This window comes from Zasmidium cellare, assembly GCF_010093935.1.
Source record: "Zasmidium cellare ATCC 36951 unplaced genomic scaffold M409scaffold_73, whole genome shotgun sequence".
Taxonomy (NCBI): domain Eukaryota; kingdom Fungi; phylum Ascomycota; class Dothideomycetes; order Mycosphaerellales; family Mycosphaerellaceae; genus Zasmidium; species Zasmidium cellare.
In genome coordinates, this window is record NW_022987017.1 from 32504 (window position 1) to 60491 (window position 27988).

Genomic DNA, 27988 nt, shown 5'->3' on the forward strand with positions numbered 1-27988 from the left:
AGGATATTCAACCTAAGATCTCAGGGGATACAGCTCTTCAGGCCCTTGAACATCTAAGGCTATATGAGTTGCAGCAGGTAGATGGACAGCCAGAGATTGTGAGCATTCTTGACAAGCAAGAGACTGTAATCAAAAGAAGGAAGGCTGAGATGCGAAAGCAGAGCGATATCACGTGTTTCTTTAGTTAGACTGGATAGTCCTATAACCTGGTTAGCAACATAGAATGAACTCAGGAATAAGTTATGTTCTTATCCAGGTTTGACTGTATAGCCAATGTCTGGGAATGGAAACGGGTCGAGCCTACCCAAGGTTATGCTCTTCCGCAATCCGTATTATACGACCCTCTCAATCCTGCTCTTCACAAGCTTCAACGTCGGCAATTTATTGCATCGTGAGCAGTCCAAGCTACATCCGCTCTTGGTCCCGCCGTGCTGAATAGATTGACACATCTCCTGCACTTACAAATATATGCATTTACATAACTCGACGCCAAACGCGGAGGCCGAGCCAGCAAAGAGCACGTCAGAGCCAACCCTGCAGCCACGACGGTAGATCTTGCAGTAGTGGCCCCGGGCGAACAGCAAAAAGACGACCGGGCTGCAGTATGCAGCATCTAAGCCTAATTAGTCGCTGTCTTGCTGTCCGATGGAGGAGTGGATGGGCTGATAAACTCATTCCGGCAAAGATCTTCAGCCTCACTCGCAGTCTGGCTTGGAACCGGCAAAAGCATGTCAGACAGAACCCGTGCAGATCGGCTTGTCCCCCAGTCGGCGACATGTGTTCTTCTGCGAAATGAAGAAGAGCTTCATCAATATTTCTGACATTCTGCGTGGAGTGTTCTAAGACGTCAAACATGGATGAAAAAACACTCGCTCCGCCAAGTGAAGAACAAGACAGTGCAACACCGCCTGCCACGACCGGCAAACGCTCAACCCTCCACAATGTCTACATCACCGCCATCCTCATCATGGCTCACTTCACAACACAAGTCGGCCTAGGCCAACTCCTCGCCATCGTCCAGATAATCGGCGCTGACTTCGACATCACCTCCCCTGGGATCCTCTCCTGGCTCAGCGCAGGCTACAGCCTCACAGTCGGAACCTTCATCCTCATCTCCGGCCGCATGGGCGACATCTTCGGCTACAAGAACATGCTCGTGATCGGGTACGCGTGGTACGCGGTCTTCACGCTCGTGGCTGGGTGTAGCGTGTACAGCAACTATGTGTTGTTTATCTTCGCGAGGGTGCTGCAGGGGATTGGGCCGAGCATTTGTCTGCCGAATGCGTTGGCGCTGTTGGGGATTCTTTTTGAGCCGGGGATGGGGAAGAATATGGCTTTTGCGGCTTTTGGGGCTTGTGCGCCGACGGGGTCGATTATGGGGTCGATTTTCGCGGGGGTGTTTGCGCTGGCTTGGTGGCCTTGTAGGTTATTGTGAGCAGAATGGTGGTGCCGTGTTGACTGACTTGCTGCTAGGGACGTTCTGGTCGTTCGCCATGGTGCTTGTGGCACACGCTGTTGTGACAGCTCTCACGATCCCTGATACCCAAGTTAGGACGATTCAACCGAGATCTCTCGTCGACTATATGAACCATCTCGACCTCTACGCAGCAACGATCGGGATCACGGCAATGATCCTCTTCAACTTCGCCTGGAACCAGGCGCCAGTCGTTGGATGGGACTCGCCCTATGTCCTCGTGTGTCTCATCCTCGCAGTGCTCCTGTTCCCAGCCTTCCTCTACCTCGAGCTTCGCGTCTCGAAATTCCCGCTGATCCCCTGGAGCGTCTTCAATCGCGACAACGGCTTCGTACTGGCATGCATAGCGATGGGCTGGGCCTCGTTTGGAATCTGGTTCGTTTTCCTAAAGCCCTATCCGAACTATCAACTGATCTCTCGCAGGGTCTACTACATCTGGCAGATCTTCCTCGTCTCGCGCGGCGTCTCTCCCATCCTCGGCGCCGCCTACTTGACGCCCATGATTATATCCGGCATCGTCGCAGCAGGGAGCACAGGCTTGCTACTTGGGATCGTCCGTCCAGCCTGGCTTATGGTCTTTTCGCTCTCGGCGTTTCTGGCGAGCGCTGTGCTAACGGCTACCCTCCCACCGCACCAAATCTACTGGGCTCAGATTTTTGTCTGCACTTTGGTGGCGACGTTTGGCATGGAGATGTCGTTTCCGGCGGCGACGGTGTATCTGAGCAACTCCATTGAGCGGGAGCACCAGGGTGTTGCGGCGAGCTTGGTCTCCACGATCGTCAACTACAGCATCAGCCTGGGATTGGGCTTCGCAGGTACCGTGGAGGTGAATGTGAGGCATGGAGACAGTCCGAAGGAGATTTTGCAAGGATATCGAGGAGCGTTGTACATTGCGGTTGGATTCGCCGGTATGGGCCTTGCTACTAGTGTGGTGTTCTTGGCACACACGTACTGGGGTAGTCGGCGAGGAAGCAAAGTCGAAGCCAGCGAGTAGGTCGCGGTTACTCTGCTTGCTGATCGTTTACACATCATTGAGCATCAAGACGTCCTCTTCCACATGTCCATTAGCATGAGCATTCGTGAGCATGCCGATCTCGCCGCTGACATCGTCCATCTGCCCTAATGCCCATTGTAGCACGAACCGCTCCTCGCTCGTCTTCTCCAGGCGAGCATAATGCCTGTCGGTGTACGCTTTCAAAGCGTCAAGCACGTCCTTCACACTTTCCTTGCTTTGGATCTTTTCCTTCGTGCTGAGCTCAGCCATGGCGCCTGTCAGGGCCTCATCATCATTCGTTGGAGCTGCTTTCCGGCGACGGTTGAGAGCCAGCAGTTTCTCCTTGGGATACGTTCGAAGGATCGCGTACAGTACTTGCTGCGCGACGTGATGAGTCCGGCCATTGGCATTCCAGTCTCGGATCCTTCGCAGGAGACTCCAGAGCTGTCCTTCGCTCAGCGTGCCGATAACCTCATCTACTTGAAGATTTCCCGTCAAGCTCTCGGGATCTCGTGTACCGTCGCTTGCGCTCTTGAAGATTTCAAGTAAGCGTTTTGGATGATTGAGCTGCAGTGCAAGCACGATGGCTTCGCGGTAATTGTTCGATCGAATGTGGTTTTGCAGCTCTTGGTCTTGCTCGATTCGTTGCGTCGCTTGTTGCGTAGACTGCAGTGCTGTGAGTGCTGTTGTGTCCGTCCAGAATGTAAGCGTGCTGTCTGCTGAGCCAGAGACAAGTTCCACCTTTGAGTCGGTCGCAGGATCCCTCTCTCCGTCATCTTCCTCCATGTTAGTCTCTTGCTGCGCCCGTTCTTCGGCATCCAGTACAGGCTCTGGCCGTACAGCTAGTGCCCACACTCGGTCAATGTGATTGTCCAATGTCGCAGCACACTCAGAGCTCTGAGCATCCCAGACCTTCACCAAGCCGTCACCAGCAGCACTTGCAACCTGAACCCCTCGATCGCCCTTCTGTTTCGGTGCTGGTAACCATACGACCTTTAGCACGCTGTTTGCATGTCCTTCAAACGTTCGCAAGCAGCTGTAGTCACTGAGATTCCAGATTTTCACGGTCTTGTCTCCACTTCCCGTAACCACCATACCTCTTGCCGTACTTGCTGCACCACCTTCGCCGGTTGTCGTCAGGGCAGGCACCGAGGGTGGAGAGAATGCAACGGTCCACACACCTCGCTTGTGTCCTCTGAGTACACCGATGGCTTCGCCGGATTCGACATGCCAGATCTTGACAGTGCGATCTTGTGATGCAGAGGCGAAGAGTGGAGTCGTGGTGGAGTACGAGGTCTCGATGGCATTAATGTCCTTGTCGTGAGCTTTCCTGGTGTATCCAGCTCGTGGAGCCTTGCCGGCTGAGGGTGAGATATCCCATCGTTTTATGGTCTTGTCTTGACTTCCTGTGACCAGGAACTTGGGTGGATAGTCGAGTGGACTCTCATATTCTTTCGATCCAACGGGAGGCGAGGCGTTGGGAAGTGCTACTGCGCCAATACTCTCAGCATGACCAGTGAATGTCGCAAAGCAACTGTACGAGTCGTTTTCTGGATCGAGTCGCCAAAGCTTCGCAGTGTTGTCTTTAGCTCCTGTTGCAAGCCAATGGCCTGACCAGTCGGTGTCTATGGTGATAATGATGTCGTCGTGTCCTTTGAGTAAGGCCACATCTGCGCCGAAGTATGGCGATGTCGAGCTTGATTCGCCAGCCCCAGCTTCGAGCGATATGATTCTGATGTCTTCGAGATTGGTCGCCAACGCCATCAAGTTTCGTCTCCTGCCGATGTATGCGAGATCAATGACTTCGTCATGAGTTCCGCTGATTCGTCGTATGACAGGTAGTGGTTCAATCCGTTTCGGGGTAGATTTATCGTCAGAAAGGGGCTCGATTGAGCGCAAGATCAGACTTTGATCTGCGTGAACTGTGAGCAGGAAGGATAGCCCGGGATAATATAGCACATCCAAGATGCTCTCGATTTCCGCGCCTGCTTCCTGGTCCTCGGTGATTTCGCTGCCATTGATCGTGCTCCATATCCTCAACCTTGCCGTCTCGCCACCAGTGCAAAAGAATTCTCCACTCTCGACGAAGCCAGCTGTCTCGATAGTCTCCAAAACAGCTACGGTCGATACGCCCTGCCATGTCCGAGAATCCCAAAGTATAGCAGTCTTGTCTCTGCTGGCTGAGAGCAGGACCTTCTTATGAGGAGAGTAATCCAGAGCTCTCACTACCGATACATGGGAATCAAGAAGCGCAACGCTCTTTCGTTTGTGCAGATCCCATATTCTGATCTTGCCGTCTTCGCCTCCAGACGCGAGTCGATAGCCTGCTGTTGCTTGGTTCTGAGCTTCTTCAGGTTCCTCATCCTGTTGCCGACTCTTTCGCTTCTTGCTCTTGGCAGGCTGCTGTTCCGCCTCTGGATCAACCTCGAAGAAGTGGAGAGCCGATATGACACCACTATGGCCGTGGAATGTGTGTGTCACAAAACCAGCGCGGATGTCCCACACTTTGATCTGTCCATCTGCTCCTCCAGTGGCTAACAGTGAACCCGTAGAGTCGACGGCGATGGTGACTACAGGCGTTGTGTGTGGCTTGAGCGTTCTGAGCAGATGCGGCTCATACTCCAGATCTTGGCCAGATTGTTGTAGCGCATATATGCGCATCGAAAGCGATCGCGAACATGCTATCAGGTACGATGCATCAGGCGTGATGCTCAGCGTAGTCAACGGTTCACCATCCTACCAACTTTGTCAATCGTCAGTTCGACGTTCGTGGTCGCATATCATTAAACTCACTCCTTCTATGCGTGCGAGATGTGCTCCGGTATTGAGGTCTGTGAGAAGGGCCTCCTCTCCCAATGTAGACGCAAGGATCCGGCCATTCTGACTGAGGGCAACACCGCCTCCAGTGTATATCGGTTGTATCACTCGGCTCGCTTCGAACGTCGTCTTGGTATCTGCCTTGTATGCCATCTTTCAAGTTTCTTGTTCTTCCTCACACGTTCGAGTCCATTTCGGCTTGTTTTGGTGCTTGAAGTCGCTGGTGGTATTCGCAGTCTGTGGTCTATTGTGATCGCGTAGACTTCAGGAATCGATCGAACTCCTCTTATCTTGGTTTCTGGTAAGGTGGTCGTGGTTCAATGTTCTTTTGGAAAAGTGGCAGTCGAAGTCTCGTGCAAATGCTCTGCGGCAACTTTTCTGCCACCGCCCTCGGCAAACCTGCCGTCACAGCACGACACGATCCGCGTCAGATGCGCTGCCTTCTGAGCTCCATCCACTGCTCGAAGCCCCCAAGAGAAACATCATCCAAACAATCAACAACCACACACCACCGCAACAATGTATGTCATGTATCCAGCTTGCTGTGACGCCTCAATACTAATAGAATCAACAGGGAGGTCTTACTTGGAATCACTGGCAAGGACTTCACCATCATCGCCGCCTCCAAAGCTGCGATGCGAGGCGCAACCATCCTCAAAGTCACCGACGACAAGACCCGTCCGCTCAACAAGCACACTCTGATGGCATACAGTGGAGAGGCTGGAGACACTGGTAGGTGAGATATGTGACGTTTCGACTCTCACGTGCTCATGATATCCAGTCCAATTCGCAGAATACATTCAAGCCAACGTCCAGTTGTACTCGATGCGAAACAGCACCGACCTTACTCCCTACGAGACCGCCTCCTTCGTCCGCAGTGAACTCGCCAAGTCCTTGCGATCACGCTCACCGTACACCGTCAACCTCCTCCTTGGCGGCTACGATCCTATCAAAGACAAGCCCGAACTCTACTGGATCGACTACCTCGCCTCGTGCGCCCCCGTCCCATACGCGGCCCACGGCTACGCACAATACTACTGCCTCAGTACGCTCGATAAGCATCACCATCCCGATATCAGTTTCGAGCAGGGTATGAAGATCTTGAGGATGTGCACGGATGAGCTGAAGAGGCGTTTACCGATTGACTTCAAGGGAGTGATCGTGAAGGTTGTGACCAAGGATGGCGTGAGGGAAGAGCCGTATGAGGATGACAAGCAGGTATATGCGCCCTGATGCGGATGGTAGGAAATGATGGATGCCATGAGCGCGCGGCGTTTGGGCGTTGGCAGCATATGCAGCTGGAGCGCTGCAAAGGAAGGGAATACTCGAGGCATGTACCATACCATGAAATTGACGCCTTGAACAAGCACTCTTCCCATCGAGCTGGTCTCGAAGTTCGAAGGCGGTGTTGGATGTGAAGACTGGTGGCCGTCTGATTCTAGCTGGACATCATGGTGATGAGCTTGCGCTGCCCATCTTCTTCGATCATGGCTTTAATCATTGCACTCTTCGGACTTCCAGCTTGCCCTCCACTCCTCCATCTAGCGCGATGAACTGTCCGCTCTCGACCTTCTTCGTCCACTTATTGCTTTCGTACGGCGCAGTGAAGATGGACATGCGTAAAGCAGGCGCGGCCAGACTGTCCTTTGCTGCATCACTCAAAGCCCACGTCCATCGCCCAAATGACCAATTCAGGATGTATCTCGCCTTCTGATCTGCTGGTGCGTCAGCGACAGTCGACCCATCCGGATTTCTAGGCGGTGACGATGCGTATAGAACAGCCTTAATCCTGTACACCTCGTCTTTCGGCGCCGCTTTCAGGAACGAGTCGAGTCTCCTGACATCCACTCCAGCATCCGATCCATCCGCCGTCAAAGTCACAGACAAGCACTCGATCTCCTGCGTGTGCTTATGCTCCCCTCCACCATGGTCATGATCGTGATCATGATGCCCATGCTCCCCCTCCTCCAACCAACTCCTCGCCATCTTCACATCAAACCCAAACAACAAGTCCTTCGAAATCGTCCCCTTATCACTCTTCACCTGCGGCGTCTCAACATCCAAATCCCCCAACCGATCCAGAAACGAATCCATCTCCCGCTCACTCAAACTCTCCCACTTATTCACCACAATCAGATCCGTCTGCTTGGCCTGCAACTTCGCCGTGAAACTCGTGCTCGCATACCCCTGCCAATTCTCCGCATCAATCACACTCACGATCCCATCGAGTTCATACCGTCCCGTCTCCTTCGCCAGCCGATTCACCTCCAGCACCAATTTCAACGGCTCCGCGCTCCCACTCGTTTCGATAATGATCCTGTCCGGGTGACTGTCCCTGTCCAGCGTGGCGAGTGCGTCTTCGACCTGTCCGACGTTCGTGCAGCATATGCAGTCGCCCAGGAGTTCTTGCGTTGCTGCCATCTCGGCGGAGGCTGCGAGTTGGGAGTCGACGGCTACATCTCCGATTTCGTTTTTGATCAGGGCGAGTTTGTAGCCCGGGTTTTCGGCGCGCAGTTGGGGGACGAGATTGAGGATGAGGGTGGTTTTGCCGGAGCCGGCGAAGCCGGTTATGATTGTTATGGGGATTCGGGGTTGTGAGGCGGACATTTTTGGCGTTGGTCTTGTTCTCTTGTTCTCTTGTGTGTTTTGGATGGTTCGTATTTGCTTTTCGTTGATCAAACTCGCCACGTGCAGCTAGGGATTATCTCGGTCCAGTAGGAGTCAGATAAGGTTTCCAGCATCGGCTGTCCTACGTTCTTGTCTATGTCTATCTTCGTTAATGTCGTTATTGAATACCGCCCGAACCTCAGTCAACTTTTTGATATCCCGACCTCGGATGGATCCTTCCTCATTCACGCTAGCGCAACTCAATCCCAACCTCTCTTCTTCTTCTCCTCCCAGTTCCTCTGCAGCTGTGCCAATGTCAATGACTGGTTCGCATCGGGCCTACTGCTGCAGTCTGCGGTATCTGCCATATTGCTGAGACGTGTCACGCTGGTCTTTCAGGTGATGTGGACGCCAATCGTTGTTGCGTCATGCCAAGTGGTGGCTGTGACTGGACCCAAGAGCTCTCCTGATCCAGATTTCAAGGCAGGCACGCGAGCATGCACGAGCTTGTGACGACCTATAGATTGCTCTCTTCTTCTTTTGCTTCTCTTGATTGTTCTTGACACTAACAAACAACTCACGTACTTCACCACCAAACACCACAGAACAGGTACCGCCAACCTGCTCCCTACCAATGCCTCATAGCTAACCGGTCCACGACAGAACCCTGAATCCTCAAGACATCACCATGGACTTCGTCAACAAGTTCACCGGCGGAGACAATTCCAACTCCAACAACCAGCAGCAATCCAGCGGCAGCGGCGAGCAGAAGGAGGGCGGAGGCTTCCTCGGCGGCATTACCAACAAGCTGAACTCAGCTGCCGGCGGCGGTAAAGAGAGCGAGAAGAACGAGGACTACTTGGACAAGGGTACGACATTACCCCAAGAGTTATGCCGACATATACTGATACGAGAGTGTAACTACAGGCATCGACTACGCCCAAGAGAAGTTCCTCGGCCAAGGTGCTCAGGACAACGAGTCGGCTGTTGAGCAGGCCAAGGACGAGCAGATCTCCGACTTCATTCGTGGACAGTACAAGAGCATGACCGGGAAGGATGTGCCCATCAAAGACAAGCCGACCTCGCTCGATAAGTCGGCCGACTAAGGGCAAGGGCTCGTGATTGCTGCACACTGGCGGAGTCAGATGGAGATATGAACATGAGACACATGATGAACAGCCTGGGGCTGTCTTACGATTTGCGTGACTGAGCTATGGTGCTCTAGCTACCAAGGCAGGTAGACCAACCAATTGACAGCGTGCACAAAAGTTCGTGTTCCTTCCATTTGGCCTTTCCTGTTCACTCTGTCTTGAGAACATCTGCGCTCACATCGAGCGACGATCTGATCAATCACCCTCGTCCTTCTGCTTCTTGTCGTTGGCCTTGAAGAGGATGCGCGACCCTTGAACAAGGCCCAGCTGAAGAATGTGTTAGTACCTTGCTACCTTGAGACCGACAGAACAAAACTCACCTCCTCAATGGTGCGTCCTGCATCCTCGACGTTTGCCACGCAGTACTGCTGGACGACGTCCTCTCTGCCCACGGCGACGACATCGATCAACATGCTCTGGATACCTGTCCCTGAAGCGGCTGCAATAGCTCTCGCCAGGTCATGAAGCTTGTGAACGTTGTTCACGCGGAAGTGGTTCTTCCAAGTGGTCTGGTTGCGACAGGTGGTAATGGTGAAGTCTGCTGGCTTTGAATGGGACGTGATGAGGGCTTTTTGCGAATGAATCATGGCGATGATTTCGCGGATGCTCTTCTGCGGAGCCTTGCTTGGGACGTTGTTGAGAATGTCGTCCAAGGCCTTGGTGGGCAGGTCGATGATGACTGTGGTGGTTCCGCCGTTGGTGTTGGGTTTCTTGCGTTTCTGATTGTTGCTGGCGCTGGATGAAGATCGGTAGGTCTTGTCATCATTGTCATCGTCCAGTTCGCCTGGTGCTTTGCGCTTTTTGCTGGCGCCAGAGGTTGGGCGTTGAGCTGGCATGGTGTTGGACATGAGTCAATGGGAGGTGAGTGAGGAGAGGAGGGAAGAGATTCGCAGCCAAATCATTAATTTCGTTCTCGCATCTGAAGCTAATCGCGTGTGAAGTCCACTTCACCCAAAAGCAACCTCACTTCACTCAATGCCGTTCCCGGCGAACTCTCATCCCTTATAAGGACCGAACACTTCCTCGAACAAAGCCTTTGGGATCTTGTAGCGGCCATCCTCCACCCAGAAGACAAGTCCCTCTTCGAGGCCACCCATCTACAAATTCATCAGTCGACTCTCAGTTCATCATGAAGAAGTTTTACTCACCTCCTGCAACGTGCCAAGCTTGTAAGGCTCTCGTGGATAACACTTGACCTCCATGTCGTTCCCGAAGGTGGTGCTGATCTCCTGGTCCTTCAGAGCCACTCCAAAAACATCCTCAGCCACTACCGCCAAGTCGTATAGCGTGTTCTGATTGCAGGCAAAGAGTGCACGTGTCTTGAACACGCCAGGGCCACAGAAGAACAAGGCGATTTTGAAAGTTCTCACAGCTTCTGTAGGCACTCTGAGAGGGGCGTCTTCTTGATGTATGGCGGTTGCGATGTCTCGAAGGCTTGATGCTGATGCTTTATCGGGGCCGTTCTTGAGTAGGTCGTTCAGGGCGTCTCTGGGTAACTTGACTGTGATGGTGCCGAGCTGGCGCTCGTCTGGCTTTCCGTTCTCCTTGGGCAGCTCTTGTTTGCCGCTCACACTGAGACCCGTGCCTGGTGCAGACTTCTTTCGCTGCTTTCCTTTCGGACGACGTGACGCCCATGGCTGAGCGGAATCTTCGTTGCGACCTGCCTCGTTTTGGGCTTCTTTTCTCTTCTTGAAGAAGATCTTCCCGTCGATCATAAGGATGGGTCCGATTTCCGAGTGTTTCATCATCTTGAGGTTTGTGCAGGGTGTGGCAGTAGCGGAGAACTGTAAGGAGTGTGAGTACAGAAGATGTATGGTGGTGGGAGCGCTGTGTCTGAGGAAAGAGGTCAAAATTTTTCCCACTGAGACGAAGGGAAGGAACGCCAAACAAGCGCGCTTGCCAGGGAAGGAGCATGTGAAAGCTCAAGCTCACTTCCCATCCCCCACCCAAAATCATTCATACACATCCTTATCATATACATCATACACACTGGTATCCGCAATCGATGAAACAATCTCAATCCTCCACGTAAAACTCCAACCCACCGAAAAAGGACTTCGACGACGGCGGCTGCTCTAGCCGGACACTTTCGTCAGCAACAGCAAGCTCGTCCTCATTCAACTTCTGCCACCGTTGAGTAGGCAGCCCCAAGAGCGAACGTATCCTCGGCCAGAGCAACGTCAACTTCGGCTTGTGCCACTTATCCAACCAAGGCCACTTTTGCAGAGGCCGGGTGAGATCGCCCAGGTTCTTGATTTGCAAGAACTTTGCAGTGTTTCCTAGAACCTGCAGACTGACGGCCTGACACGGATGTCCGAACTCTATCGCGATGCCGGCCAAGGTGAATGTGATCCACAAGATGCATGTTGGGTCGAGAACTTCAGTCAAGCCTTGCCAGTCATCGTTGGGTGGTATCTCCTCTTCTGTTGAAGGCAGAGCAGCAAGGCCATCAAGAAGGGACTGAGCTCGACGCAGGACAATAATGTAAGTCTCCATACGTTGCGGCGTCCAGAAACGGCCAAGGATCCAAGTCTGAAGCTGAATGCAAAGCAGGATCAGTTCGTTAACTTCACTGCTATGGTCTGATCCTTCGCTGGTCCGGACACCGTCTTGCATTGTGCGAAGAGAGTACTCGAGTCCATACAGTGCCCCAAATGGTATTTCACCAGCCTGATTAAGGGCATGCCAGGCAAGCCCGATCTCATGGAGAGACGAGAACATGTGAAAGCATACATTCGTGAATGTTTGGTCGGCGCCATTCCTTGGACCATGCTTGATGTTGGAAAGAGCAAGCTTGCGAGCGCGCGCACTTTGTCGAGCCATGGAAAAGGGGGGTTCGCGGAAGGCTGGAGGTATGTAATATGACAACGTCGGTCGTTGATTGCGAAGTAGTGCCAAGCGCAGATCGATCCAAGCAATATAAACCCATTCGTAGGGCGACCAGGAATCGGCAGCGGATAAGAGGGGCAGCGCCCGCAGGTGAGTCTCGGCAGCCTCGAAGTCGCCATCTCTCAAATCCGTGTAGGCCAGCAAGGCAATTGCGACAAGTGTCCGACCGTCATGGTGTGTACCGTCGCCAGGATTCTGTACGCGTGTCGAGATGAGACGAAGAATTCGATTCTTGGAGTCGAGAAACGTCTTCATACAAGCACAGTTCGCCTCTTTGTACCGTGCAAAGACGACAATGCTGTGGAACAGGATCTCATGACTTCGCGCCACGTTCCACAGCAGGTCCACCCACCGGTAAGCCGCTGCGGCATAGCATTGGGTGGAGGAGTCGATGAGCTGCTGATGGTACGCGTGGAGGTCCTCCTGGCTTGGTCCCGGCAATTGGCCAGCAATGTATGCAAGAGGAGCATCTGAGAAGCCGAGAGAAGGATTTCTGCAGATGGACCACTCCGGAGCTTTCTCTCGCCTCTGCCGTGACCTCGTGGCATGCAGGAGTATGCCACAATTTCTTTGCCGTTGGAGGCCTGACATCTGATTCGGCCCTCTCCCGTTCGCTGGTACGTTATGGATGACATCGTGCTCACTTTCCGCCTTTGGTGCCGTGGATGACCGTGATCGCTTGGTTCGTACCGGATAGGCCTTCATATGCATTGTGTTGGCAACATTGGTCGTACAGTCTTCCACGCCCAAGATATCAAGTCCATAATCAGCCATCGCCAGCGGAGTTGTTGTGAGTCAAGGAATCCCAATCAAACAGATCTGGACTTCAGCATTGCATTTTAGGGCAGATACACATCGACCTTTATCGGAGAATACACATCTACATCTATGTGAGTGGAGTCGACGCGGCTGAAGTGGTAACCACACGACGTAAGAGCGGGACGGGCCTACGATTTGATCTAGCCTTGTCAAGAAATCCGCTTTCAGCCAAGCAATGAGCTGAAGACAAGACGACGCCGGCCTGAAGTCTGTTGATGCTATATTCATTTAAGAACAAGCTAAGGAACCTTGTCCCCGGACTATCTTGCGGGAAGACATACCGAACTAACCATCTCAAGGAACGCAGGACAATTCTTTGTATTTATGTCCATGGTATGTACACAGCCAAGGGCCGTTGGAACTTCAGCTCAGGTCAGGCTGTGCCTCTTGGTACAGACGGCTTCAAAACGAGCTGAAAATATGACTTGGCTTCGCCACGAAGATCGATGTCAAAACGAGATGAAAAAGCATATATAAACCTCCTGCAGTGGCTTGAGATCCGAAATATCCATCCTCCATCGATCGAAACAACTTGCCAACCACTGCTCTTTCCGCGAAACTTCCTCGAATCAACTGGTCATCCATCAAACCATCTCAACACCACCCCATTGAAGATCTCCACCAACATGCCATCCCAAACCATCACCTTCGCCGCCCTCCTAGCCCTCAGCACCACCATCTCAGCTCAGGGCTTCACAATCGGCAACAGCGACATCAACTGCGACGGTACATCCCACATCCCCGTCCCCCCCAACAAGACTAACCAAGCCCCTCAGGCACCTCCCTCCAAGACTACTGCTGCCCCGGCTCCATCCTCTCCAGCGGCGACTACGGCAACAACAACAACGACGACGTCTCCGGCATCATCTGCTGCGTCGGCGATCCAGACCAGGGGTTCAACAATATCGGCGGCGTGACGACTTGTTCGGCGGGCACGGCGACGCTTTTGACGGCGGTTTCGGGGGCTGCGACGGGGGCTGCTACGGCGACGTCTTCACCTGCTTCGAGCACGGAGAGTGGTGTTGCTGCGGAGACGACGTCTTCGGATGCTGAGAGTAGTGAGGCTGCGACGAGCACTGCTGGGACAACGAGTAGTGCGGGATCTACGAGCAGTGGTATGGCGACGAGCACGACTGCAGGTGGAGCTGCGGCGACGACGAGTTCCGCGAGCGTTGCGGCTCAGAGCTCATCTTCTTCTTCGTCGTCGTCGGCGGGAGCTGCGAAGGCGATTGTGACTGGTGCCCCGATTTTGGGTGGTGCTGCGCTGGGGATGTTGGCTTTGCTTTGAGCGTTGCGTGGATTGTGAGCATTTTGTGAGAGAGAATTTCTGTGCATATTTAGTGTAATCTTGTGAATATTCATGCGTCAGATTGGAATGCCATAGTTCTACTCCAGCTGTTCAGGTTGTGGAAGTCACAGGCGTTGTCTAAATCTGTCTTATTCTCGCACGACTCCAGAAACGACGTCTCTCACTCTTGCATCCCTTCAAGATTCATGATTGCTTTTACATTTGCTGTAGCTTCGCTACCCTGTGCCTAATCCAGTCCGCTCGAGAATCGTCCCCCGAACACCTTCCACCTCATCAATCACTCCTCCTCCCCATCCCTCCTCCCCAACACCTCACCTTCCCCATCATCAGCCCCCAAAACCCACCTAACCCCCTCAACCACAAACCCCGGCCTAACCATATGCACATAATGCCCACTCCCCTCGACAAAAACCCACCTCGCCTTCGTCGACAACCCCAACATGCCCCTCTGCATCCCCTCCTCCAACCCATTTGCCTCCCGAATAAACGCGCTCATCGCCTTCCGTTCCTCCTCGCTACCGTTCCCCGCCGCAACACCCGCGTCGTAGATTCTCTGGAGGTCGAGGGCGTAGTTCGCGTGCAGGACCACGATGGGGTGGTCGCCTAGCAGAGGCGGGGACAGGGTGGTTTGGTTTTTGAGCGCGAGAGTCCGTCCACTCCCATGGTAGAATTCCAGCTCTCGTCGTCCCGCCACGGCATTCCGTTCGCTGTCCTCCTCGCGCATTAAAACCTTCCACTCCCCTTCACTTAGTTGATGCTCCGCACCAATCGTAACCTCCAACCCGTTCAACCCCTTCCCCAGCGCCTGCACCGCCGCGTTCGGATACGTGGAGGGTGTCTCCTCGGTATTCGCATCCACAAACACCACGCCCACGACATCCCCCTCCCCAGCCCCTCTCCGATGAACAAACTCCCTCGCCACAATCCCCCCAAACGAATGCGCGACCAGCACAAACGGGCCTTCCACACCCACTGCCTTTAACAACTCATCCAACTCAAGCGCGATATTCTCCGCGCTAGGATCTCGAGGCGAGATTTCGCTCTCCCCGAAGCCGGAGCGGTCGTACGAGAAGACTCTCGCGAACTGTGAGATTTCTCGGATCACGACAGGCCATTCGGCCGTGCTGGAGGCGAGGCCTTGGAGGATGAGGACTACGGGTTGGTTGGGGGATCGTGGGGGGCCGGAGACGGTGAGGGAGAGGTGATGTGTTCGTAGCGAGATGGGGGAGGTGCGAGGGGGGCAGGTGTTCCAGTTGATTTGGGTGGCCATGGTGAGTGTGAGTGGTGATGTCTTGGGTGGGTAGAAAGGCGTCTCGACTTTCACTTTCTCCTCCTGCGGTTTGTCGATCTCTGAATATCGTCCAAGTCGTCGAGCCTTCCCTTCAACCCTCCAACTTCCAATACTCCAGAAGCCAAACACAAAAACAGTATGACAAACCTCACACACGCCCTTCAACAATGTCAACAAACCCCAACAACAAATCCCTAGCCCCTCATCGGCAATTGTCGATCTCCCCTGGACTAGTCAGTTGGCTGAATAATAGAAAACCCAACATCACAGCCCTAGAGACTGGAAAATAGCGTGATTCGTGGTTTAGTTAGTTAGCACGAGCTGAAGTCGTTGACTAGTGCAGGGCGGCCGCGATACCGAAAGGAGTAATCCTTTCTGTTCCTGCTTCTTTCGGCACGGACAGTCTCTCTTCTTGGGGATATGAAGCTCCATGGAGATTCCAGTCTGCATATTCAGAAGCAGAGGATGTACATCCAAGTCCATGTCCAACTTCATTACTCAGGTACATGTATGTGATGTGTAGCCATATGTGCAAGTTTGTTTTACACACTATGTGCCTCTTCCTCCCCCTGTCCGCTTTACCCCTCCTCTCTTCACTCTTCATGCCTCTGCGATTAGCAGCATTAGCATTAGCCTCCCAATCACCACCACCAACAACCACTACCCTTTCCCTTTCCCTTCTCCAACCCAACCAAACCAATAAAGGCAGATATATGTGCCCGCTATGCCAAACAAACCAAAACAAACCAAAGCCCTCCAATCCCAACCCCAATCCTGTACGGTGTATGCATCCCATCCAAAGGACCGCTAATAATGTAACCAACAACAAACAAAACGTCGCGCCCAGCGCCACACCACCTCCAAAACACAAAAAATGTACAGACTCCTTTCTTCACTTCTTGTATCGTCGTATTCACATTTCGGGTCCCCGGAGTTGCCGTATGTATGAACTTCTGTACAACTCGGCACACCGGGTGTCTCCAAGTACTCGCATTCGCAAACGCATTCATATCCAGAAGAAAGGTTCGAACCGACTCAGGGCGGGAGGACCAAACTTCCCATCATGGCAGCGGTCATTCTATGCAACAGCGACCGGCTCCGCAGTCACAGCCATGGCACCAGTCGAAGGGAGTCTTTCTCGAGAACGCATAGCGTCGACTTTGCCGGCTTCGCGTACCGCGTCGAGGAAGTCGTCTTCTTTGCCGACGTCCCATCTTTCTTCGTTCTGCCAGCCGACTAAGCTGAGGATCTCCTCTTTGCTGCCGTACAGCTTGCTCTCCAACCGCCCAAGACACGCCACCGCAGCCCTGACCAGCGTCTTGTCGCCCTCGAAGACGAACACGTCGATTATCCTCGAGACGTGCTCGTGCGAGAGGTGGTACGCGAACAGACACCTGAACATCGGATCCAGGAATTCTTCCGGCGCGAGGCCGATCGCTGGGTTGGTGAGGTGGTCGTGTAGTCTCGTAAACTTGTACTTGAGGGTGGAGAGGCAGTATTTGTACGTCCTTGCCATGGCAACCTGGTTGTGGACGAGGAAGGCGAGGGGTAGCGGTCGATTGAGCATGTTGGCCAGAAGAACGAACGCTTGCGGAGGATGGAGGTGAAGGCATATCACTCCAGCAATGAGGTGGGTCCCATAAACGTAACCGACATCGCTGCGGTACATGGCAAAGGCGCGGAGGACGTTCGTAAGAGATCGATGAAGAGGCGCGTCGTGCTGGTACATTCGCAGTTCGGGGTAGACATTGGGGACATCGCGGTCGATGGCATCCAGCCAAGCAGCTTCCTTGCTGTGGGAGCGTTCTTCATCCGGCATTTCGGCAATCTTCTCTTCCAGGTCATTCGCACGAGCAAGAGCCGCCTCAAAGGACGTAGCAGACAGCTCCAGCTCATTGCCCACGGCCTTTTGCCAGACTTCGCCTCGACTTCTGGGAGTCACACCTCTCCACCAAAGCTCTCGTGTCCTGGGCTCTTTCACCACCGCTTCCCAATTGGGTATGACATGCTGATCCCATATCCTCGCAATACTGCCCTGCATCTCCTCACGGTTTTCTCTACTGGCTTGCTCTTTCAATGCCCTCTTCTTCTCCGCCTCAGCCGCTCGCGCCATCATCTGCTGAAACTCTCTCAAATGCTTCCTTTCCTCTTTCTGACTCTTCGGCGGTAGCCAAGAAGGCCTTGTCCTGGTAAGCACAGCCTCTTTCTCCTTGCTGATCGGCAGAGGATCGATCATGATATTGCCTTTCTGTACAGGTGGCACTGTCGGCAGGCTGGGCACCTCTTTGATCGAAGTCGTCGTAGCGCTCTTGGTCAAAGCCGGTCTGGGCGGACTGCTAGAAGGTGTATTCGACCCTGAATGCCTCTTTTCAATGGAGACCTTCTCAGCATACTCTTCCAGCGCCTGTGAAAGCTGTCTCGCCTCCTGATTCAGATCCTCAGTCCACGACTTGCTCCTATGCTTGAGGCTGAGAGGCTCCCCTGCGGAAAAAGCAGAAACTGTGTTACTATGCGGCATCGTCTGCGGCCGACCGTGTCTGGGTGATCTCGGCGAGTTGTAGTGACCCGTGGGTAACGATGGTCGTTTCGCTTGCTTAGGAATATTGGCCGAATGTAGATTCGCATGAGGTGATCTTCGGTGCGGACTAGGCGTGGCCGAGCGCACGCTCATGGTCGTTGGTGATTTGAAAGAATGGTGTTGTCCAGGCATTGGCGAGATGGGCACATTCTCGAGAATGGCCTCATCTGGCACTTCCTCATCTTCGTCATTATACTCCGCCTCCAGCTCTTGAACAGTCTTCCTCCCAGGCTGCCACGACGGCCGCCTTTGCATCGACTCCTTGGCTGTCTCATGCGAGGCTTTGGGCGTAGCGCTAGCCAATGTTTGTGGAGAAACAGAATACCCGTTCTGCGTGAATGGCTTATTCGGCGAGGGCGATCGGGAGGAGGCCCGCTGTATGAAAGGCGAGACAGGACTAGTCACCGCGCGCTGCATGCTGCGATCATTGGGTAGGTTCAGCGACTGGTCGCGTAGAACGCCATTGACCGCTCCTTGCAAACTGGGATATCTCTGCTGTCGTGAACCATTGGGCAGTGCGCGAAGTGGAGAGCGCTGGGGCGAGGTTCCACCTCTCGTCCGCGGGAGAGTCGAAATATCACTCGTCGTCAACGACTTGGGCGGCGGTCTCCTCAGCGTCGGCCTGCTGTCGGGAGGTAGATTGCAATCCTCGCCCGAATCCCTCCCGCCATCTTCCAGCGCAACATCCTCAAAGTGGCCCTCCTTGGACGTCAACCCAGCATCCGACAAATCCTCACTCGAACCAATCGACGACGAGCTCTTGGAACTCTTCGAATAGCTCAATTCCGGCGGCGAAGACGGGATGCACGCCTCGTCATTCACGCTCTCCACCGAGACATTCGCCATGATCTTGTCCGTCGGCAGACTCAGGCTCCGCAACAGCCCTCTCCCGCCAGACACGACCACACTCTCCGGCAGGTCAATCCCATGCACGACCGCCGAATCCGCTCGATTTGCTCTCGTCTTGTTGTGGTGCAGGCCAATCGATCTCCTCTTCCCGCCCGACATCAGCGCGCGCCAAAAGCCATACTCGGGGGCCGCAGAAGGGGAGGTATCAATAGTGTGTGCGTCCGTGAAGTCGTCGGGGGAGGCGGGGGTGTCGGCGAGGGCGGCGGTGGTGACGACAAAAGGAGAGGAGTGGTTGTTGTTTTTGTAGAGAGTGTTGTTGTCCTTCGACGTCGCTCCGGACCAGGGGCGCTCCGGACCAGGGGAGTCGCGCGGGCTGAAGAACCGCAGGCATCATTCGCAGCTTCCTTCACAATTCGATTTGATTAACGACCCCCGTCGACAGCCAGGGGAGCGTCTCCACCGGGCGCGCCGTCCAGCCAATCAGAGGGCGCAAATGGGTGGTTCTTCGATGGTTCTTCGCCGTTGATGCGCCGGCAAGCCAGCAACTGTTCTGCCCGGTGCACGTTGTTGAAGGTACCGCCAGACACGACAAAGTGATGGTTAAGAATGAAGTTGCGATACCAGCGTCACCGGCCAGCCGTGAACAGGCGTTGAAATCGTGGTTGGAAGTTCCAACAACCGGGACAGCCGCTCTTCCTTGTGGCTGGGACGCGGTGCAGCTTGTCGGACACCAGCGCCAGCCGGATCGAATCGATGACACGAACTAGCCGCACTCACTCAACGAACGACGGCACTGCACGGCGTCTCGCCAGTACGATATGAAAAGAAAGAGAGAAAGGTGATAGTGCAATGCTTCATATCAATCTATGCGGCTCAACAGAGCTCTGCTTGCTGGCCTGCATGCTCTTGGTGGGATGGACCAGCTGCAAGTTGCTTATCGACGATCGACTCTGATGCAGACCAGAGGGCGGAGAACGTGGAGCTGCTCACCCTCTTGCATCAAAGGAACAAAGAGAGCGGCCTGGCCAAGACCGACTCCTCCACACCCAATGCTCGCAGTCAGCACTACTATGCGCCTTCGATCAATCTTCGTGCCTGGTGCCTGTCATCAACTGCGGTGGTGTTGTGTTGTGCTGGCCGTGCAGTTCGCGCCTGTCTGTGTGTGCAACCGCATCCGCGACGACACGGCAACATCCCAGTCCATCGCCGCGCGCAGAACAGATCATAAGAATTCCAGAACGTCGCCATCCCTGTCGTCAATCATCGAGTTTTCATTCGCCAAGCACAGCCTCGAGCAATCTCCGCTCTTCCCTCCGCACATGCAATCCCAGCAATTGCTGTTCGAGATATGCCAACAGCACGCGGTACTTCGTCTGTCGTCTGCGAAAGACGGCGAGGAAAGCGTTGCATGCAAGCCTGGTGCGTCATGGGACGTTAGCCAAGCCGTTCAGAAAACCGTTTGGAACGCCATACGAAGTTTGACAGTGAGGTGATGGCGTCGTGCTCTCTGCCCTGTTTTTCGCAGAGGGAAAAAGTGCCCCAAGCGCGCGCTTCCTACCCAAAATGTGCTGCTGAAACAAGATGCGGCTGCACGGGAGAGAATCCTGCCATCTCCTAGCTGCAGGATCACAAGCAAATCATGCTCGTTTCCTGGTTGGTTGAACTGCTACGTGCATCCGAGCTGAGACACCGTCTGTCTGCGATGGCGAGGGAAGAACGAAGGAATAGGAGATGAGAGCGTGCACTTACCACCGCGCCTGGGTGTTCGTCACACAGCACTCATATCGCTGCACGTCTTTGCTGTTCAGTTTGCGATGCCGCATGAGCATGCATGCCAGTTTGATGGTGTCGTCGACCGCTTCTGTACTTCGAATCAGTATCGTGAAGGATTAGGTTCAATACGCCCCACTCGCAAAACATCTTTTCTGCACGTCAAGCGCAAGCGCCGAGCAAATCAAGCGCTAGATATTTCTTGATTGCCGCATTGGGAAGGAATTGTCTTTGGATGATGTGTTGGATCGAATCACTTACTTATCATCAACTTGCTCGCCGGCTGTTGGCCAAATGGAAGTGACTTCACGTAGTGGTAGCTCTTCTGGGCGACCTCTGTGAAGGTGTGGTAGAGGTTGGAGAGGACCGTCTCGAGGCTATTGTAAGAGGTCGACAGCAACATGGCATGCATCTGCAGCTTCAGGGCGCTGGCCGCTCGTTAGTGAATTGATAACAGTACAGTATCGCATCCACTCACTTCAAAGTCTTCCTGTAGAAGCTCTGTCCTGGCAACTTGGAGTACTCGACAGTCACCGCATCAGCGATATCTGCAACTCGATCAGCACAACTCTCACTTCTTTGCAAGGACCAACTCACTGCTCTTGCGTCGTCTTTCCTTATCTTTGGCTAAATCTAGAGTTTCGGTGTCGATCGCATTGCCGCAGTATGGGAAGTCACGATCAGTCAATTTCAGGATACTCTGCCCGCGAATGTCGATGTCGAAGTTCGCTCGACTCTTCTCGGCCTTCACATTGACGCCGTACTCGGGAATTCCTGCATGCATCGTCCTCATGAACCTCTCAACGACGCTACGCTCAGTGCTGATGACAAGAAAGTCATCGATGAGACGCAGCAACAGGCTCTTGTCGTCAATGAAGCCCAGGTATTCTCGTTCGAGCTCAGCGTAGAAGTAGCTGCACAATAAGCTGGACACGATCGAGCCTTGCGGGATGCCCTTCTTCTGCCGATAGAAGCGCTTGCCGACTTTGATGAGGTTTGATTGAACATGCTCTTCCAGAAGAGACAGCACCATCTGCTTCGTCTCACGTCGCTGATTGATGCCGTTGACATAGACTGTTCCCTTGCGACCTTGCACGACGTCTGTGTCGACTTCTCCTTGAAAGTCGAAGTGCTGATCATTCGCAACGGCCTTGGTCAAGAACTTCCACGACGGCTTCGCACCAAATCCTGGGGTGTCTTTGTTGTGACCACCAGCGAGCTTGGCTCTGGAGTATTTGGCCACTTGATACTGGTCGCCGCTGATGATCTTCTGCATCAGCTGCAGCAATCGCTCTTGCGGGATCGTGTCGAAGCAGGCCTGAACGTCGACCTTGGCGAAGTAGAGCCGCTTGTCATTGAGGCCTCTCTGGACAAGAGTCTGCCGGTAGGTCTGCAACCGTGGAAAGATGTCGTCGACTGAGAAGAGAGCCGAGCCCAGCACCCTTGGATTTGCGGCCTTCTCGAAGTTCAGTACGCTGAATGCCGGCGTCATGAGGCTGTTGATGCTCCTCCCCAACACCATCTTGCCTCGCTGGAGTTTCTGCACACGTCTTCTGAGATTGATGATCGGCCGCATACCATGCTCCTTTGGCAGCATGCGAACATGGCTCACTCCAAGCGCTCGTCTTGCCAGCAGCTCATTCACGGCCGCAGGACTGCACTCTTCCAACATGGAATCCTTGAGCTCGTTTAGTGCGGGCTCTGACATCTCTTTCCAGACATCGTGCCGAAAGTAAAAGAGCTGATTTCGATGTACGTTGAATTCGGTGACGTGGAAGTGGCCGCGGATGAGTGGGATCAAGAAGGAGTCGAAAAGATAGTAGAGAAGCTCTGCCATCAGTTCTTTGCGTTTGGCGTAGTCCGTTTTGCTAAGGCTGTGTCCTGCATCCAGTTTGGGCGACCTGAGCCAAGCCACATCGTGGAGTTTCATGCCTTGCAAAACATCATGCAAGCTCATGCTCTCAAAGCGCCTCAAACGAACGAAGCGATCGATGTTCTGGTACACTTTGCGGGTGTTGTAGATTCCTGTCTCACCATCTCCCCACAATGCTTTGGGAAAGACTCTCGAGACTGCTGCTCGACAAAAAGCGGATACATTGCTTTCGTCAGAGGCCCGCTGAATCGAAGCATTCGTTGAGGCATCATCGGGGTTCGGTCCTGGGCAGTAATGCTCTAGAATGGCGAAGTAGGAGCACTTCAAGTGGCGCTTTCGTAGTCGTTTGATCAGCTCTTGGATCACCCCTCGCAGCCTTTTCGGCGTTGAAGGGAATTTGCTTGCCTCCTTGACGTTGGACCGAGACTTTCGCTGGCGTGTGATCTCCTGTTCTCGAAGCATGTAATCCTTGAATGGATCCGTCGTGTCCTTGCTGTCCACGTTTGATTGAAGTACATTATGAAGTCCAAACTGAGCTGGGAACATGTACTTCAAGACATGCACAGTCTCTTCAGCACTTTCCACATCGCGGCAGCGATTCAAGATATGAATCTGGTTGAGACCGAATCGTGTACCACCTCGAGCATTCAACGCCGCTCTGGCGTAGAGCATTCGATGTCGTACGAAGCGGATGTCCGTCAGTCCACGTTTGCTATGTCCATTGTGATCTCGTCCCGCATGCATATTGTCCAGTTGTTCCGTGGTTTGCACTGGTTTCAACATTGGAAGGTCGCACATTGGGATTCCACTAAGCTGAACCAGATTACTGCTGCCGCCGACAGGAGTAAACACGCTGCAGTCCATCAACAAATCCCCCATGATTCTCTCAGAGCCCTTGCCCAGCAGGTCAGGAATTGTAGTCCACGGATGACTTCTGAGAGTCTCGACGTGTTCATTCGGTCCCACAGAGTATATGCCCGGTATGCCTGGCACTATCTCCGGCTCGGAGCCATAGTTGTGCTCGGTGACGTATCTTTGGAAGTTCTGGCAGAGGATATGCTTAGGCCTTTGCGCTCCGAGAGATCGGCGAAACAGTAGCCATATCACGAAGTCGACAATCTACAACTATCAGTTCTGCTATCCGTGTCGGAATGGGTCCAAAGTTGAGGTGAGGCATCCTACCTCAGGCTGCTTGAACGACCCAGGCGTCAACGCAATCGACGACTCGGAATGCGTCAATTGTTGAGTGAAGATGGCGAGATCCTCCTCAACAAAGGTGCTATCCTCGACCTGAACATGTCCAAAATTGCCAATCAAAGTCGTGTCGAGCAAATGGCAAATACCATCCTCTCCTTTCGTATGACCATATTGCTGAAGTCGCTTCCTCCGTTTCTTGGAGAGACGCGACGCGAGGTATTGGCGTAGAGTGACAACTTGCCGGTAGTACTTCTGCAGCAGTGGTGATGAAGGCCGTGGCGCTGTAGCGTTGTTTGGCTTCTGTTTCTTGATGGAGGAGGCACTCTGCCGGGTTGATCGCTTTCGCTTCATGATAGGGACATTGTTGGTGGTCGGTGTCGTTGCGAGGAGCAAGCTCGCTTAAATCCGAGGTCAATTCGCGTCGCGGTAAAGCCGCGCTAGCACGTGACATTGCGAACTCCTTCCCCAATGCATCGTCCACCAACGTCGTCCGTCTCTTGCACATCAACACACCTCGATGACCCAACGGACGAAAGCAGCTACCGATCCATGATGTCGTCGATGATGAACTCCAATGCCCCAATCCCCCGCGTCGTGGAAACGCTTGTGGACACCTGCGCTGGCGACATTGAAGGTACTCTGGAGAGAGCACTTCGATATGGAAGTCGCATGGAACCGAAGACCATGTGGCTCGACCACGCAGATATCGCCCGCCTGATCGAGAATGCATAGACTACCTGTGCCGCACACGATAACACTTTTCAGCACCATCCCAATGCTCTTGCCCTAGGCACGACGCATGTATGCGTGCATTAGCCTGCCCTGATCAGTGTACGTGCAGCTGCGTCTGCAAGCATATCTGGCAGTCAGTCGCTTTCGGGCTTGCTCGAATACGGCGTGATTGATGCAGGTGCTGCTGCCCTTCGGTCCTTCGGTTCCGGTGGCTGCTTGCACGTTGCTACCCTGTCAGGAGGCCCATCCTTGTTTGTTGCACAACGTCAGACAAACAACACTTCGAGTGTATTTGTCCAGCTCACACAAGCAACTCGTCGACCGTCTCCCTCTTGCATCACATCGACAAAGCTAACCGGCGATCCAGTGACACTTCCATTGCAACAGTGCCCAATCCGGATACTGCTTTGGAACCTTGTCACTGAATTCAGTCTCGGATTGGAAGTCACAGCGCCAGCCTTACCTGCCAACGACACCCACGGACTTTTCGGAAGATCAGACCGGTCGTCCCCAAACCCAAGTCTTTTGCGCGGGCCAATCGAAGTTACTCGTTTCTAAGGTCGCAGCTCGGTTCCCACCAAAAGTTTATCGGTTCATCAGGAATACGTGGGGTGCTTGACGCTCAATCAGACTCACGATATATCACCTCGTGGCCCTTGGACGTGTGCTTGCCAACACTACTTGTACAGCTGTCAACGAATGCCAGGTCGGGTGACCGGGGTGGCGCACGCAAGGGGTAAAGCATCCAGCCAAGTCGACTCGAACCCTCCACATCAGAGTGCCATCTAAATTCAAATTGTGACTATCAGAACCTCGCCAGAACTGTCTACCTCGCAAAGCAGGTGTATCTGAACGACTCCAGAGATCTGGCCACTACGAAGATGACTGGCGGAACGGAAACCAATACCAAAAGCTCCAATGCCGCGCCATGTTCATTGAAGAGCTACGGACAACACCTCCAATGGGTTTGGCAACATCATCAAATGCTCCGGCGTCTGACCATGGGACATGAAAACGATGCAGTGGTGACAATTAGCGGCGACAAGTTGACCATTGCCGACTTGATCGCTGCTTCACGGTGCGTATCGAAGGCCTCTACTGGCGAAGGGTCGGCTGACGTACTATAGACACGAGGTGAGATGCCGTATCACCAAAGACAAGTCAGTCCTCGACAAGGTCGACGCCAGCGTGAACTTCCTCGCTCAACAGCTGGAAAAAGGGACACCAATATATGGTATGCTGTGCTCTCTTTTCCGCTTCCAACCTCCTCCCGCTGACTTTGTTTCAGGAATCAACACTGGCTTTGGCGGATCCGCGGACACGCGAACTTCACAAACTATTGACTTGCAAAAGGCGCTCGTCCAGCTTCTTCAGACAGGCATTCTCCTGCCATCTGATGTTGGAATGCATGATGGCGGAGATTCAGAGGCAATTGCATCTCTGAATAGACACTCGCTACCCAGGAGCGCGGTTAGAGGAGCCATGCTTGGACGATGCAACTCTTTACTGCGTGGACACTCTGCAGTACGGCGAGAAGTCATCGAGACTTTGATGCACATGCTCAACCTCGACCTCATCCCCGTGGTGCCACTCCGCGGATCGATATCGGCTTCTGGAGATCTCATGCCACTTGCATACATTGCCGGCGCAATAGAGGGAAATCCAGGCATTCACGTCAGCTGTCCAGCCAAAGACGGACGCAAGATATTGCCATCGAACGAGGCACTTCAGTATGCGGGTATCGCGCCTTTGACTCTTGGACCGAAAGAAGGCCTTGGTATTGCCAATGGGACCATTGTCAGCGGTACTGTAGCCATGCTGGGGTTTCACGAGACTCAATACCTCGCGCTCTTGGCGCAAGCTTTGACCGGCATGTGTACTGAAGCAATGCGTGGCACTATCGATAACCATCATCCATTCATCGCAACGGTCAGACCTCACTCTGGCCAGATCGAAGCTGCGGAAAACATAACGAGATTCTTCAGGGGCTCGAGACTTGCCACTAGCCACCTTTCAGGCGCGAAGACAAACGGACTAGCACAAGATCGGTATGCACTCAGAACGGCCTCTCAGTGGATGGGGCCATACCTTGAAGATCTTCAGCTTGCAGCACAGCAACTTGAAACTGAACTAAACTCCACGACCGACAACCCACTCATCGATGTCAAAAATGGCCATGTCCACCACGGTGGCAACTTCCAAGCGACCTCTGTCACATCAGCTACCGAGAAGACCCGCCTTAGCCTGCAAATGCTGGGCAAGCTGATGTTTGCGCAAAGCTCCGAGTTGATCAACCCCATGATGAACGGCGACCTACCTCCTAACCTCAGCTTTGACGATCCAAGTCTATCATTCACGTTCAAGGGTATCGACATCAACATGGCGGCGTACATGTCAGAGCTGGGGTTTCTCGCGAATCCTGTCAGCTCGCACGTCCAGTCAGCCGAGATGAACAATCAGGCTATCAATTCCCTCGCATTGATCTCGGCTCGGTACACACTTGATGCTGTCGAAATTGTCTCGATGATGGCTGCCTCACATCTATATGCCTGCTGTCAAGCGCTCGACCTCCAAGCAATGCACGATCAACTCACAGAAAGAATTCGATCGGCTACTGAGAAGACCATGCGGGGCTTGTTCCAGTCGCTTCTCGACGGAAATGAACTGGACGCGATTGTGTCGATAGCCTTCGAGGCAATTGCTCGTGGGCTCAAGGAGGCGAAAAGTAAGGACATCCAACAGCAGTCCGCCGCCGCCGCAGATTCTACAATCGCTCCCTTGTTCGCTGTTTTCTCCAAAGTCGATAAGTCAGATGAAGCAAAGGGCAAGCTCTTTACCTCAATCGCAGTCTGGAAGGAACAATGCTCAAAACTCGTTGCGGACTCAATCGTGTACACACGGCGACTCTTCACGTCCGGAGCCAGCGCAATCACTCGTGTCTACTTAAGCCACGGTTCGAAGAAGCTGTACGAATTTGTGCGCGACGACCTCCGAGTCCCGCTTCACAAGGGGCTTGTCGAGCATCCAACGGCAGATAGACCGAGCCCTGAAGGCATACAGGTGGCAGCGAACAGCAGATATATCATCGGCAAGCAGGTCAGTGTCATCTATCAGGCGTTGCGGAGCGGCAGGATCCACAACGTCCTGGTTGAGAGCTTGCTATGAGTGACAGCATCCAGTTCACATTGCGGCTTTGCGGTATGATTACCAGCTTATGTATGTTAACAGAACATCAATATAAAATAGAAGGATAGAAAGCATAAATACATGTAAACATACGTGAGTTAGCTCCAAGCCGCCGGGCTGCGATGTCACAGATCCGCTTGGCGCCACAACTTGCAGCGATTACTGATCGAACTGTTCGCGCCTCCGACTCTGGCCTGCTACGCAATATGAACGCAATATGATTTTGGTACCTGAGAGATCATCTCATCAACCTAGATCCGGAATGGAGTTCCGGCAATGACTTTCCAACTCCGTATTCAACCTTATGGAGATGTGCTTGATAGCCTCCTTTCTTGTCCAACTTACTAATGTATCTATCAACACGTTGATGGTGTGCTACGCCAAGCATGCCTGCCGGCCTTCAAAAGGCCTTTGAAGTGGCACTTCACCACATTGTACACGCTAACCTTCTG

At 53.5% G+C, this 27988-nt stretch overlaps 10 protein-coding genes across 10 annotated transcripts; 5 read left to right on the top strand and 5 right to left on the bottom strand.

The window, feature by feature from the left end:
- Positions 1-967: 967 nt before the first annotated feature.
- M409DRAFT_71496 (uncharacterized protein) lies at positions 968-2468 on the top strand (the record flags this gene model as incomplete). The annotated part of the gene is made up of 3 exons (XM_033819195.1): positions 968-1421; positions 1474-1849; positions 1898-2468. 3 exons carry the CDS (start codon positions 968-970, stop codon positions 2466-2468), a joined length of 1401 nt encoding a protein of 466 aa, XP_033659593.1.
- Positions 2469-2495: 27 nt separating this feature from the next.
- On the bottom strand, positions 2496-5438 carry M409DRAFT_38128 (uncharacterized protein; the record flags this gene model as incomplete). The annotated part of the gene is made up of 2 exons (XM_033810867.1): positions 2496-5204; positions 5262-5438. The coding sequence occupies 2 exons, from the start codon at positions 5436-5438 to the stop codon at positions 2496-2498; spliced, it is 2886 nt and encodes a 961-aa protein (XP_033659594.1).
- A 366-nt stretch (positions 5439-5804) lies between these two features.
- On the top strand, positions 5805-6518 carry M409DRAFT_30799 (uncharacterized protein; the record flags this gene model as incomplete). The annotated part of the gene is made up of 3 exons (XM_033810080.1): positions 5805-5815; positions 5860-6017; positions 6067-6518. 3 exons carry the CDS (start codon positions 5805-5807, stop codon positions 6516-6518), a joined length of 621 nt encoding a protein of 206 aa, XP_033659595.1.
- Positions 6519-6782: 264 nt separating this feature from the next.
- Positions 6783-7892, bottom strand: M409DRAFT_71499 (uncharacterized protein; the record flags this gene model as incomplete). Its single annotated transcript, XM_033819196.1, has 1 exon — positions 6783-7892. The coding sequence occupies one exon, from the start codon at positions 7890-7892 to the stop codon at positions 6783-6785; it is 1110 nt and encodes a 369-aa protein (XP_033659596.1).
- Positions 7893-8580: 688 nt separating this feature from the next.
- On the top strand, positions 8581-8998 carry M409DRAFT_71500 (uncharacterized protein; the record flags this gene model as incomplete). The annotated part of the gene is made up of 2 exons (XM_033819197.1): positions 8581-8761; positions 8820-8998. 2 exons carry the CDS (start codon positions 8581-8583, stop codon positions 8996-8998), a joined length of 360 nt encoding a protein of 119 aa, XP_033659597.1.
- A 240-nt stretch (positions 8999-9238) lies between these two features.
- Positions 9239-12706, bottom strand: M409DRAFT_61427 (uncharacterized protein; the record flags this gene model as incomplete). The annotated part of the gene is made up of 5 exons (XM_033814760.1): positions 9239-9310; positions 9364-9872; positions 10056-10140; positions 10192-10827; positions 11342-12706. The coding sequence occupies 5 exons, from the start codon at positions 12704-12706 to the stop codon at positions 9239-9241; spliced, it is 2667 nt and encodes an 888-aa protein (XP_033659598.1).
- A 671-nt stretch (positions 12707-13377) lies between these two features.
- M409DRAFT_30805 (uncharacterized protein) lies at positions 13378-14039 on the top strand (the record flags this gene model as incomplete). Its single annotated transcript, XM_033810081.1, has 2 exons — positions 13378-13477; positions 13528-14039. 2 exons carry the CDS (start codon positions 13378-13380, stop codon positions 14037-14039), a joined length of 612 nt encoding a protein of 203 aa, XP_033659599.1.
- Positions 14040-14337: 298 nt separating this feature from the next.
- M409DRAFT_38124 (uncharacterized protein) lies at positions 14338-15330 on the bottom strand (the record flags this gene model as incomplete). Its single annotated transcript, XM_033810865.1, has 1 exon — positions 14338-15330. The coding sequence occupies one exon, from the start codon at positions 15328-15330 to the stop codon at positions 14338-14340; it is 993 nt and encodes a 330-aa protein (XP_033659600.1).
- A 1099-nt stretch (positions 15331-16429) lies between these two features.
- Positions 16430-18775, bottom strand: M409DRAFT_71502 (uncharacterized protein; the record flags this gene model as incomplete). Its single annotated transcript, XM_033819198.1, has 1 exon — positions 16430-18775. One exon carries the CDS (start codon positions 18773-18775, stop codon positions 16430-16432), a length of 2346 nt encoding a protein of 781 aa, XP_033659601.1.
- A 6576-nt stretch (positions 18776-25351) lies between these two features.
- Positions 25352-27515, top strand: M409DRAFT_38126 (uncharacterized protein; the record flags this gene model as incomplete). The annotated part of the gene is made up of 3 exons (XM_033810866.1): positions 25352-25428; positions 25478-25584; positions 25639-27515. 3 exons carry the CDS (start codon positions 25352-25354, stop codon positions 27513-27515), a joined length of 2061 nt encoding a protein of 686 aa, XP_033659602.1.
- Positions 27516-27988: the final 473 nt, after the last annotated feature.